Source organism: Drosophila innubila, assembly GCF_004354385.1.
Source record: "Drosophila innubila isolate TH190305 chromosome 3L unlocalized genomic scaffold, UK_Dinn_1.0 0_D_3L, whole genome shotgun sequence".
NCBI classification, from domain to species: domain Eukaryota; kingdom Metazoa; phylum Arthropoda; class Insecta; order Diptera; family Drosophilidae; genus Drosophila; species Drosophila innubila.
Window position 1 is genome coordinate 23,653,963 of NW_022995376.1, and position 14,458 is coordinate 23,668,420.

Genomic DNA, 14,458 nt, shown 5'->3' on the forward strand with positions numbered 1-14,458 from the left:
CACGTGTTCACGTGTGTGTGACATTAAATTAAAAGCCCTTTCATAGCAAATTACAATTATGCTAAACGTATCCCATAGATATACCCGTACATATATAGACAAGTGTCCGTTTGTATGTATTTGTAGTTAGTATATACTAAACAGTACACAGAAAAAAATTCGTACAAATTAATCAACGTTAATCAATTCAAGCTAGATTTTCCATTTGACTCCCAGAAAATGTTTGAATTTCTGAGAAATTATTTCTCTATAAGATTTTTTTTAGTTAGATCACATATTATAGGTTTTCTAGACTTTGTTAACGTTGATTCTTTGCTATGTTATTCGAATATTGTCTTACTTCAACAATAATACTCTAAATACATTTTTAAAAATACATGCTAAAATCAAGAATTTTTAATTTGAATTTTAAAATCATTATTTTCTGTGTATGTACTGCCTGGCTATTTGCAGCTAATGGCCTTTTTTGTGACTCAATTTAGACGCCCATTGATTCTCTTGGATGACCATCAGAAAATTTCGACAAAATTGAAAAAATTTGCATAAATTTTCGAAAATTCGATTCAATGAATGTGAAATATAGACTTTTGAATGTGACCAAACAAAAAAACAAAATTATAAATATTTTCATTTTAACAAAAGTCAACGAATTTTTATGGTATGTTTCTCTGTGTACACTCAATAGTTTATTAAAAATCAATTGAGATTCAAAATATTAAAAAATAATCATTTTATTTAATCTTAACAATTTGTTGTTTATTTCAACGGTAATTTAATTTATTTAAATAAACAAGTATTTAATACAGCAAAGTAAAAGTAAATATTCTAATATCTGGCATATTCTGCAATCTTCCAGACCATTCTTGTATTTTTTTATTTACAGAGACTCTAGTATCTAAACTTATTTGTTAGGTCAGAAAAAAGCATTATTGTTTTATTTGCAGTTGAATTTGCTTAAATAAATATTTTTTATTTCTTAAAATATTGCGTTTTTGGACAATGTAATAATAATGCCAAACTTGTTTGCCGTATCCCTTATATGTACATAGTCTCTAAAATCTGTTAGTGTAGATCAAGAATATATAAACATAATAGGGTGGAACTTGCTTAATAATAATAAAATTCGAAAAGTTTTTTTTTGGTATTTATAGATTTTTGCTAAGTAACTTTCCTGAGATATATGTAGTATATAACTTATGTAGTGCATAATATATAAGCATTTATTTATTTAGTTGGCAAATTTATAATGCGCATATAGAAGGCCATTAGGGAATTCCCATGTCTAGCTTTTGGCTTCATAAAACCTTTTGGCTAATTCATATTTATTGCTGTTCCATTTCTCTCGTGTTGTTCTTTGGGCTTTGTCTGTCTCTGTCTCTGTCTGCGCACCCGGTTTATAAAACGGCCTCTCACATTGCGAGCATATGCTGGTTACCCCCCGCTCCCCGCACCCGTTCCCTTCATTCCCTTACCCCCTTCTTCCGTAGTCCCCTTTACAACAAGGCTTCATGCTTGTTGTTGTTGTCTGGGTTCGCAAATTTACATAGGCAAAGTCAGAAGTGCAAAAAAACAACAAAAAAACCAAACCGGATCGAAGCTACACAAACACAAAGCGTAAAGCTCCCTAACCGGCACACTCACACACACACACACACACTCACACACACACATGTATAAAGCTCACCCACATATACAAGTTTATTTGCAAAGATAACAAAACAAAAACCGGCTTTTTATGCTTTTTTGCCACATTTTTTTTGGCGACTTCTCAAAGCGACCTAATATTTTTTTGCTTTAACTAATTGTGCAAAAAAAAATTGTAGCAACAAAAGGCAGAATTGCAAACAGCGCGTAGTGATAAGATAAGACAAAGGGCGCCTTATCAAAGCTGTATTTAACTGTATTTTATAAAGTTTATAAACAATTCCACAAATATGTACTTGCATATATGTATATATGTACATAGGTATGTTTTGTATATAGTAAATGCATAATAAAGCTTGTTCTTAACCTATACCACGCTAAACAATTGCGATAACAAAAACACAATTAAAAGCGCGCTCTCTCACTCCCGCTCTCTCTGAGTGAGACGTTTATTTTGAATGCCGAGGCCAAGAGGTAATCGCACGAGAAGAGAACAAAGCACAGAGCACAATAACAACAACAAATACAAATGCCAATGCACGCAAAAAAAGCTAACAACAAAAGTTTCACTACACAAATGTATATATGTATATCTGTATGAATATATGTGTGTGTGTGTGCTCCTAACTATTTGAAGTTGTCTTTTTATTTGCCTTACTCTTCACAGCACATTGTCTGTGCGAGTGTGTGTGGGTGTGTGGGTGAAGTGTTTTTGCTTGCTTCTATTTCTGGTGTCGTCTATTTGCGCAAATTTCTCTGCTTAACAAGCGAGAGCAGCAGCAGCAGCAACAACGACAGCAGCAGAGAGTAAAAAATATAGATAAAGAGAGAGAGAGTGGAAGAGTGGGAGCTTTGATATTGGGCTTTGTTGCCAGTTTTCGTTGAGTTTTTTTTGTACCGGCACACAAAAACTAAACAGCCGGCAAATGTTTTTGTGTGCACACTCTTTGCATCTATTCTCCGCTCTCCCTTCATGTTACTCTATTTTGTGTGCCTTTGTATTTGTTGTGCTTTAATGTTGGCGCCAAATGTTTGGCGATGTTGCCACATTTCATTGCTTAGAATATGAAGTAGTCATTTGGTTATTATTATTGGCATATGTGACGTATTTATTACTGATTGTTACTGCTTCTAGTCTGAATATTCGAAGCATCAAAATCTCCAGCAGCTGTTGTGTCTATGTCCATGTCCATGTTCATGTCCAGATTGAGGGACTCCAAAGTATCTGTCGGATCCATTTCCATGCACCAATCGTTCAAATCCTTCAGGATCTTCTTCCAATCGTCGCTTGGTAAATTCTTGATTGAGTGTATTGATTGCTTTTCTATGTTCTCCAATTGATTGACTCGAAGTTTTTTTAATTCCGAGTATGGCGATTCTAAATTTCCTAGAGCCGAAGGAGCGGGAAGCTCAAAAAGGCCCTGATCAATAATTGAGCTGTGCTTGAGCTTTTCCATTTTAATCTTATCCCTCTCATCGCTACTTTGGTTATTCTTTTCATCGGCTGCTGTTAGTAGAAACTGAATAGGTTCTAGACGTTGTTTCACATCCTGTAAAATGGCCTCGATTTTTTCATGTCGTTTCAGGATCTGCTGTAACTTCAGACGAGTATACGCGAAATTGTTTAGATCGTATTTCCTGTTATATTCTTCCATTGTCCTGTTATATGCTTCCATAACGTAACGTGGTATAGAAGTCGGTGTGCATTTGTAAACGATGGGATTTATGACCGGTGTCCTAGTTTCTTTCCAGTGCGGCAGTTTTCCCATCCCCGGTGAATTGGTGTTACCCAGAAATAAGAAGTATTGCGAAAGTTTACAAACGAAATTTCGTTTCGAACTAACTCTGACTAACTGGCAACTGTCATCAATTGATCAGAAACTTTTACAGTAGTCGCTTTGATTATTTGGATTTAAAAAAAGCCAAATACTACTTCTGTACTTTTCTGCAAGAAAGCAAATATAGTTTTCCTCTCTATCATATAGTATTACTTAAATGTATTATTTAACTCTTATATAATAACTTAGAGTCCTTTGAGCACTTCTCTTTGCATATATTTCTTGCTTATCAACATTGGACATTAAGCGGCTTTACTTCAGTCTCATCTCTGCACCAAGTTGTTTGTTTACATCGGGAATCATATGGGACTTCGATAAGTTCAGTATAAATATACGCTCCGATTATCAGTAGAAAAACAAAAGTGCACATATTTACTTATAATCCACATGATAAAGCAAATCAAGTTGAATTAAAAAAAAAAACAATAATGAACTGATTAGTGATTTCTTTTAAATCAAATACAATTTTATTTGTAATCAGAAATGTATCTGATCTGTTGATCTGATCTTTTTTTCTACAATATCCAAGCGTTGCAAGATTGATTCCTGAGTTTTTAAAATGCTTTGCAATTTTCGGCCTGCGTACTTGATAAGATTATCAATATGCGAATCTTCGGTAAGCTCGTCGGCGTCATTAATTTCTATTAGCTCTGGATATTTTTTACCAACACACACAGTATAACTCCGCTTTCCACAAAGTTCCCGTTGGGATTCCGTCATAACGCTATCGTCCGTTAAATGAGGCAAACGAATCTTTTGCAAAACTTTCAAGCAGCCCTCGAGGGAGTTCTCAATTTCATTGCACTGATCCACAGCCTCTTGAACAACAGCTTTTGCTAACTGAGTCTTCACGTACTGCTCCATTATGTTTATTTTCTATGTCCACTTTGTAAATAAATTTTAAGATAAGACAATATTTAGTTCAAGTTTTCACTAAAATTTCAATATTGTTGAATTAAAATGTAAAGCTCTCTTTGATATGGGAGGTATTTCAATATTTTCGTTAAGCTTCTGAATTTTTGAATTTTTTATATTTTTAAAAATTAATTATGGTAAAGCTTAGACAAAAAGTATATGGATTATGTTAAGATATTAAAGATATATCATATGTATTTTTAGGAGATTTTCGGTTGATTTCGATTTCTGTGGCAACCCTAAAAGAAAGTCTTTCTGCCGCGTATCTACTATCTATGTATATCAATGACATACTCCACACTAACTGTCTTTCGTTTATTAGACACCAATATTCTAATATTATAATATCAATTTTCAAACTTTGTAAATTAATAATCTTAATCTTTATTTTTTTTTATTGCTAATAATTCGATGTCGAAAGCTTTTATATGTATATATTCATTCAATCTGTACCTATTTCTTACACCAATATCTTAATATAGCAAAGTATCTCTGTATGGTATATGCTATCTATAAGTACAACATAACCACAATCTTCTTCTTTTCGCATTCTTCTGTCTTTCGTACAATCTATGCATAACTTCAATGTTCAACATTTAGCACGTGGCGTGTCAAAAATTTAAAAAAGACCACCCACCACCCACTTGATTTACCCAGTTCTAAGCTTGGCAGTTTTCAAATCGTAACACTTTCACGCGCTCAGCGAAAAGCCAAAAGAAGCAGCGCAAGGAGACATCCAAAGGCTATGACGCTTTGACGCTGGTCGGACGTCATTCCTGTCGCAACTGCACTCACACACACACACAAATACAGTACATATATGTATGTATCTATGTATATATACATGTAGTCAGACGTGCGCTGAGAGCTGTGCAGTGGCACTGTTAATGTTAACCCTTCACTGCTACTGGCCGTAAAGTCACCCAAACTACCAACAACTTCAACTCCAATACAGACAACAGCAAAGGCACGCGACGTCGACAGCGACGCTTACGCCAGCAGCGGCAGTCGCGCGACAAGCACGCACGGAGAGATCCCAATACTCATACTAGCAAAAATAATGCAGAGCGAAATCCATGCCACGCCATACAATACACACACACATACTCGTATACACACGCACACCTCCAAGTTGCTTTTTGCAAATTTTTTTTGCCCCCAATGCTTTTTATTTGCTTTGTTTGCCATCGTCTGCGCGCTCTCTCTCTCTCACACACACATATACATATACATGCAGCAAGTCTTGGCGCTCTCGCCGCTCTGGCTCTGAGTACCTGTGAGCATCTGTGTATGTATTGTATATGGGGACCGCATCGTCGCAGCGACGTCGTTGTCGTTGTCGTCGTCATCGTCTTTTTGCGCTCGCTTCGTTTCATTTCGTTTCGTTTTTGTGGTCTGAGCGCGCGCGTCTGTAAAAAGCTCTTTCAAAGTCGCTGCCGTTGACGTTGTTGCCGCCCCCAACACACCCCCGCCAGCGATTTTGTTTTTTATATTTTACATTTCTTTTGCTCTCCCAGCTGCGGTCGAAGCTGGCGTCGCTGCCATCGCTGCCTCTGCCAGCGTTTGCGTCTCTGCTTGGCTTGGCTCGTTCGATTTCATGGGGTTCTTGAGCGTATGCAAAAGATTTTTGCACATATTCATCTTTTTGGCCGTTTTCGGTGCGTTTCGTAGAGCGCGCGTCGCGCAATATTTTTCAGGCAAAGTTTTTCGCGCTAAAAGACATTCTTGTATTCGCTATATTCTTCTGTGTTCTGATTCTTTGTGTTGTCTGTCGTCTGTATCTGTGTCTGTGCTTGCCTTTGGAATCTGATTTCTGCCATCAACTTTTTTCGTCTTATTCCTCCTCTTTTCGGCGTCTGAAGAGATGCCGATACATCTCAGCTTCACTTGGGATACTCACACATACACTTGCATATACACTGAGAACACTTCCTAAATTTCTCGTCGTGTTATTTTCATTATGGTTATTTAGTGTGTGTTTTGTTTCGTTTCCCTTACACTTGCAAGCACACAGATACAAATATATGTATACAGTTTATAGATTGTGAGTATGTTTGTGTGTCTTACAAAAAGAAGTGCCAAAAAGAGGAAAAATCTGAGAATTTTGTGACTGGGAGACGCTCTTAAGTTTGGCGGCCTTGTGAATTGGCATTTGGATGCTATTCATCATAGTAAACAAAGTGTGGAACAGTTCCAAACGTGTTATTGTTGCAACTAAAAGCTTTGAAGTATTGAAATCTACGAACTGTGATAATTGAAACTCTTAAATTCTGTGTGAAATATGATTTACAAATCAAACATAATTCAAAACGTGAAATTTTGTGATGGAAAAACTTTAAAATCGTTTTTAAAAGAATGAACTGATAACAACAGATACTGTGAAGCATATAAAAAACATGTAGATACTATATTATAGTAATCCCCAAGTTTTTAATAACATTAAAAATAAAATGTATTTAATAAAACTTTTTTAAGTAAGAAAACTCACGATGGAGAAAAATATTGTGTTAGCTTTAAAGAATCAATCTTATTAACAATATTTTATCTGTGCTATAGAGGATATTTAAAAAGAAAAAAAAACTGAAAAATAAATTCCAATTCGTAGCTACAAACTGACCATTATAAAATCTTAAAAATTTAATACAGAAAGTTAAAGATGTGTTTGCAGTTATAAATACGTATAAACAATTTATCTACGTAAGAAACAAACTCAATAAAGCCCTGTACTTTTTTTAAGTACGGGGTCTAAAAATTAGCTTTGTGAATTTTGCTTGGACACGAAAATTGTCTATAAGTTAAGCTCAATTTCATAACGTGCTTAGTTTTAGCCTCTTAACTTTGTGTTAAGAAACTCTGCAGTTAGTAATGTGATTAAATCATGAGTTTCATCGCATAAACTTGGTATACCAAATGTGAAACAATTAAAAGAACTTTTTTGCAAACTCTCTTTCGTACCGAAAAAGTGCTGTGAATTTTGCAACATATTGCGAATGTGCTATAAATAAGTACAGAAAACAGTTTCAACTTACTCGTAATGGGAAGCTATGTACATATGTATATACTTTTAACTAAATGTGTATGTACATAAGTATCTATCTATTCATAGGGAGTATTGACTATCGTTGCGGTTCAGCAATTTTTCAGATTCTTGTTGTTGTTTCTTTTGACTCTGTTAGTGTTTCCATTGTCGGCAGTTGATTCATTATGTGTATAAATTGTACATATGTAAATGCGTTCTGTATCTGACAGATTCGTGTGCTTTTTTGTGGTTATACACTGAATCTATGTGTGTGGCCAGTGTCGTGCATTTGCCGACGCGACGCGACGCGACGCTGCAGCTGCAGTCGCCGTTGGCAGAACGTTGGCGTTGCGACGCGTCGCCTTAATTTTGTTTTTGGCATTAGATTCTATCACTATTTTTGGTTGCCTACGCTTCAGCTTTTGCTTTTACTGATTGCCTCATACGTTTCATACTTTGTTTGTTACTTGTTATATATTGTTTTGTTGCCTCTCCAAGGCACGTTGCCATCTCACTCCCCCCATCCACTCCGCTAAACTACTCGTTCTAGCATCCAGCGGCGCTTTGAACTTGAAATTTTTGTTTGTTCGTTTAGTATTTTGTATTTCCATATTTGCTGTTTGTTGTTATGTGTGTTTCGTTGTCCTGCCGTGGCGCTTTTACTCTCTCTCTGCCTCTCTTGCCATCGCTACATCTGGCGCTCTCGCGTTTGCTCTCACACAAAGCTTAGACAATGCATTTTGTCTATGCAAGTTCTAGTGTCTGGGGTTAGGTTCGTGTATTGAGTGTGTGAGTGTGAGTATACAAGCAATCGAAGAAAGAGAAAGAGAGAGAGAGTGAAGTGGGTGACAGGAATGAAGCGAAGTGGGTGAATGTCTGCGGTTGTAGTTTTGTGTACATAAGTGTATGTGTGGGTGGCTACTAGCCATGTGTTTGATTTATTTGGGCAAACAGGATGTGAAGTTGATAGAAAGAATAATATCGATAACGATAACAGGCGATTATTTCTTGTGGATTATAAATAATAATAAAAGCTGATATTATTATTATTATTATATTGTCTTATTGCCGTCGGAAAAATAATCTTATTACCGCAAGCCGACGGCAAATTTTAATTCTCACTGTAATTAATTTTACTAATCGTTTTTTGCTCTTTTCTATTATAGGTGCTTTTTGACTGTTTGGAACATTTTTAAAGATTACGTTAAAACGTTGTTGATACTTATTAAACTATTGTTTTGTTAATTAAAATAATAATCATAATTATAATAATATCAATAATAATATAATAATAAAGGCAAGTCATCATAATAATAATTACAAATGTAATAATAACGATAAAAATTCAAATAAAACAACTTATGTGCAATCAGTTAATAATTTTTTTAATTTATTCAAAACATTCTAATTTTAAAACAACAAAAAAAATCAACAAATTCTTCGACAACAACAAAACAACCATAAAAGGAAATAGTTAAAAAAGAGCAAAAAATTAACGTTAACTTTCAGTTGTAAGCGAAAACCAAAAGTGATTTTTAGTTAGTTTCTCAAAATTTAACAAACAAAATTCACAACAAAATTTGGAATACAACAACAACAACAACAACTACAACAACAAATACACAACAACAACTACAACCACTGCAACAACAACAAACAACAACCAACCGACAACAACAGCAACAATAAAAGCAACAGCAACTACAACATATAATAATTATAATAAAAACTAAAAAAAATATAATATAAAGCAAATTGTAACCATAATAGAGGAAATAGCTAAAAGTAACTGTATACGAAGTACATAATAATAAAACAAAATCAAAAACAAAAATCAAAGCGCAACAAAACAACAAATAAGAAATAAAACCAAACCGAAAAACATCCAATAAACCAATTCAACAACAATAACAATAACTACTACAACAACAATAACAAAGCAACAAAGAAATAGCAACAAAACGAAACGAAACCGAAATAGCCTTAAAACAAAACAAAAACTAAAACAAAGCAGAAGAAAACAAAACCAAGCCCCAAAAAACCGATCAACCGATAGACCGATAACAAACAGCAACCAAAACAGGATAATACAGCAACAGCAGCAAACAACACAGCAAAAGGAATAAGCAAAAATAGAAAATAGCAACGAAAACAGAAGTGAAAAATCAAAAGTCAAATTCTAAAGCCAAAAACAAAGCAATGCAAAATCAATAAAAGAAAACAAGAAAAGCAAATCGAAATAGCCAAAATTTGTTAAATTTTTTGTGTCTAATTAAAAAAATAAAAAGAAGAACAAATCAGAAAAGATAATTAAAATTTAAACCAAATAAAAATACAATTTTGTCGTTGAAAAAATTGAACTTTTGTGTTATGGTTTCAATTTTCGTCTTTAAATTTACGTTCGTATGAAAAGCGGTCGAAAGCAAAAACTAAAAAACCAAACAAACTGAAAAAAAGTGTTCTGAAAAGCTATATAAAGCTATAAACAATTTTTCAAACTTTGATGAAAACAAAAAGGTGAACAATTTAAGCGATCAAACAAAATAAAAAAGTTAGAAAGGAAAACGAATAAAACGAAAAAATATAAACTTTTCGCAGGGAAAAGTTGAGAGGAGCGAAACGACAACAACATTTTTGTGTGTGTGTTTTTTGGCTGAGGAAAGCAAGAGACAGTTTGACAAACATTGCGATTATATATATATTATATATATATATCATTACAAGTGTATAACAAAATATACCATCTATATAAAAACCAAAACAAAGTAAAATTAATGTAATGGCAAATATTCATATCGTGGCAAAAAGTAAAAAACCTTAAGAAAATAATCATGTAAAAACCTTTTTCAAAAAAAAAAACTTAAATAAAAGCAATTTCGTACATAAACAAATTATAATTATTAGTAGTGCAACAAGCAAAATATAAACAAGAAAAAAACCATTCAGATATAAAAAAAAACCAACTTAAAAACCAACGTTTTAAGCTATACATTAAATTATATATTACATTTATGATAAAAAACATATTTGAGAATTTCAAACAACATTAAGGAGAAGAGGAAGACAAACAGTTTTTGGGCCCAAAAAAATTAACAACTTTTCCCCCCGGACACAATTACACGTAATTTGGAATAATAAATTATAACCTAGAAAAGCAGCAAACATTTTGGCATACAACAATCTGGTAAGTTTAATAAAAAAGAGGAGAAATGTGGAAATATTTAAAATTTAAGGATCGAGTAGACTCTATAAGAACCTGCAATTTACTTTCTTCTTGAACCAACACTACCAAAAAATAAACAAAATAGATTAGTTGAAGATTGATTGCAATTTATAGATCTATCATTTTTCTGTGATGTTATTAAAATATAGAATTATTTAAAAATATTTTTTAATTATAATTATAATATAAATATTTTAAAACATAGTACAAAAGCTTAATTATATCTCATAGAAAATTAGGTAAGGTTTTTAGATTTAACATTTCAAAAGTTCTTTAAGTCGATTTCTTTTGGTTTAAGTAACTTTTCCGAGATTACTTTTAATTACCCATTTTGTAAATTTCATTATAATCGATATAGTCGTTGTATTTTCTACGATTATATATTATATCTATTCTAAAACCTAGAAAGTTGTTGAAGAAAAATATATAATAAAGAGCCGAAGGCGAAAATCATATAGAATTTTTTTACCTCCTTAATAAGATTCTAATGAAAAATATCTAAAAGATTGATTAATGACTTCAACTTGAAAAAACAAAACGTCTTTTCAGGTTTTCAAAATTTTGTAAACTGCAAAACATTATCTATAGCCTTTTAAATATTTTTATCACCAAAAATGCTATCTGAGCAGTAAAAAATTATATTATGATCGGCATATGCAAAAATATATTTAACTTTAAAAAGCCAACACAGATCCATTGTTACGGTAATTCCCTAAAATATCCTTCCATTTGAACTGCACTTTACGTAATTATATCAAAATTGCTCAATGGCAAAAAGTACAGACTGACAAAACACGCGCAAAAAGTGCGGAAGCGAGATAGAGCATGTGGTCAATGTAGTAGTGTGGTGAAGGAAGGAGACGGCGAGAATGCGCGCCAAAAAGTATGCAATAAAAAGCGCCGTTATCCATGCGCCTCACATTATATAAAGGACCTCATACATGACGACAATATACATACATGAGACTGAGTGTGAGAATATCCACATGCAAATTGCATTTACGCGCAAAAAATTAATTATTGAAAAAATTGCGCGGACACCCAAAAGCAATGCCAGCAACGAGGGCTGAAATGACACCCAACCCTGAAAGCCACATGCTTCCCCAACCCCTCAATGACTCCATGCACTTGGACATTTTTGTTGGAGCTGAAAGGAGAAAATGCCAGTGGGCAATGGGTTGGTTGATGGTCAAGGGGTTGTGTTGGTAAGGGTGCTACAAGGTGGAGGGGGGATAGGCTGCTGTTGAGGCTGGCAATTGAAAATCGAAGCACAAAAGTCGACAGGATGAGCGCGCCTCACAAACAAAACAAATACAAAAAAAGGAAGCATTACACATATTTTAAATGAATTGAAATAAAATTTCGTATATAAAAATGTGCGAGAGAATGAAATGAATTACGTTTGTACATGTATGTGTGTGTGTGTATGTACATAAAAGTACAGTTGACGCCACACATTTTTAACGGCAAACGGCAGCAACAGCAGCAGAGACAGTGACAGGGGCAGGGGGAGGGCAGGGACAGGGGCGTAGTGCCTGGATGGGGTTGGTCAGTCAGCATCCTTTTGACATTGCTGAACGTCGAGTGTGGTCTCTGTATGTGTGAGTGTGCGTGTGAAAGAGACTGACTGTCTGCAATGAGTATGTGGCACTCCCCCTTAACTTCTTCCCCCTCCCACCCCCGCAGTGCAAGTAGCTGCAATTTTAAATGGGTTGACTACCACTTCCCCCTCACAAACGAGCGCAATTATATTTCTCCGCAAATGCGTATGTGTCTGTGCTGCCATGTAGCACTTATACACATGAAAAACATACAGAAATTCACATGCTATTTGCCGTAGACTCTCATAAATCAAAACCACTTGGCTTTTCCTGTATTTAGATGTTCAAAAAATCAGAGTTTTCCACCTTTTTTTTTATTAAAATGTCATAAAAATATGATTTTTTAAGTTTATGTTTTAGCAATGCTCCAAAATTGTGTATGAATTGCATTAAATGTTAATTTCTAAAGAATTTATGCGAGTTCTAATCTGTAAGCCTGTAATTTGTATAATGCTGTGAAGATTTCAGCCTCCTAGGTATTATGGTTTGAACTGTGCAATGATCAGTGAGTTAGTCAGTCAATCATGTGGTCAGGACAAATAGTTTTATATATACTATATACACAGAAAATAAGTCCGGGATTCCGGGCTAAAATGAATCCAATGCGGTGTCAGAAGTACGGTAAGCCCGGATTATCCTAAACCTAGTAGAAAATTCTTGAATCAAGCACCATTTTTTTCAACAATATTTTCATTTTCGGGGATTTGTTTTTCGATAGATCAAATATTTTGGTCTTCTTAGAGTTTTTTAATGTTGACTTTTTAATATCGTTGCATACTTAAAAAATACAAGCTAACTTTAAACTTAAATTTTAGAATTATTTTTTTTTTTACAGTGTAGATATAGTCGAGTTTCTATTTTTAACAAGTCTGCAAACCACCAAATTTTTGGTAAAGGTTCGGGTCGATGGTTCGAATCCTAGAGCAAGACTTTGGTTCGGTTCGCAAACCGGTTTATATACCTCCTAAGCCCAATTTTTGGGTTTGAGCCTTGGTTCAATAATGTGCAAAGAAAAAAATTTTTTGTATATAATTGTTTTCGATTTTTATATCGAAGTACATTAATAAATAAAAAAATATAATAGTCTATAATATATTTATTTTATGATTTTGTATGTTATAATATAATTTAAGTGAACTTGTTTTGTTTCCGCGCGAACCGGCGTAGCGAGGTTTGGTTCAGAACCGGTTTGCAGCCTTGATTTCTACACAGAAACTAAGAAACTACGTGTATCTTAAGAACTTTTCATTGTAAATATATATTATAATATTAATGTATGCCAAAGTTATGAAAAGGAAAGCAAACATTTTACTAGTGCGCGATTTTTAGCCTTACCAGCTACTGAAAATGTAATGTGTTGCTGCTCTTACTAGAGTTGTCTTATTTTATTTGACGTCACTTGCTGAAGAGTTGCGTTGGGTAACTATGGGTCCTACACACGTGTGAGCCATGTCATTAATGACAACTCTAATTTACATGGTTTTTTTCGACTACTTCTACGTTAACCTCTCCTTCTCCTTCTCTTTCTCCCTCTTCTTCTTGTTTTTATTTGCGCTGCGTGTGCACTTGGCAACAGCAGCAGCTGCAGCTGCAGCACCAATCGCACCGTCGCACCGTCGCACACAAAAAACGAACCACCTCACCCACCCAAAAAGCGACGCATCCAACGAACCGCACCGAAATTGCACATTTTCAGCTTTTCCTATTTTTTTTTTTTTTTTTTGTCTTTTATCTCTCTCATCTTTTTTCTTTGCTTTTTTTTTTGGCTGCATTTTTTTCCATGCCATTTCGTTAATTTTATTGCAGCTGCTGCGCAATTTTCATTTTTCTGTTTTTGTTGCTGTTGTTTTTGTTTTTGTTGCTGTGTCATTGAATGCAACTATAATACGGAGTCTAGAGCAAACGTGACATATCATTACCCACAACTTATTGTGAAGAAAGGTGGCGGGGGAAGAGAGTGTCTGTTTTTTGTCTATAATATCAGAATAGATTGTAACATGGTCTCTTTTTCCAGCGAAGGTTTCTCTTCTGATTCGCTTGCATTGACAAACTAAATTGGGTTGTCGAAAAGTATAAGGAGAGAACTACAAACATATCTGACAGACTAAAAGAAATGTCTAGTAAAAGAGTAAATTTTATAAGTATTTGATCATTCAATATAAAATCAGTAAGTTCCGATTCCATTAATTTGTGTTCTCCTTCCCTTTATCTGTTGCTG

General features: G+C 34.2%; 1 protein-coding gene and 1 long non-coding RNA gene across 2 annotated transcripts; one reads left to right on the forward strand and one right to left on the reverse strand.

The window, feature by feature from the left end:
- Positions 1 to 3,929: 3,929 nt before the first annotated feature.
- Positions 3,930 to 4,383, reverse strand: LOC117788055. The gene has a single exon (XM_034626709.1). It carries the CDS (start codon positions 4,344 to 4,346, stop codon positions 3,960 to 3,962), a length of 387 nt encoding a protein of 128 aa, XP_034482600.1. The 5' UTR covers positions 4,347 to 4,383; the 3' UTR covers positions 3,930 to 3,959.
- A 1,619-nt stretch (positions 4,384 to 6,002) lies between these two features.
- On the forward strand, positions 6,003 to 8,690 carry LOC117788301. The gene is made up of 2 exons (XR_004617754.1): positions 6,003 to 6,055; positions 8,583 to 8,690. It is a non-coding gene; the product is annotated as an uncharacterized LOC117788301 (long non-coding RNA).
- The last annotated feature ends 5,768 nt before the right edge of the window (positions 8,691 to 14,458 follow it).

Excerpts from the sequence above, each read along its gene's own strand:
- LOC117788055 (XM_034626709.1), bottom strand. The coding sequence starts at position 4,346 with ATGGAGCAGTACGTGAAGACTCAGTTAGCAAAAGCTGTTGTTCAAGAG.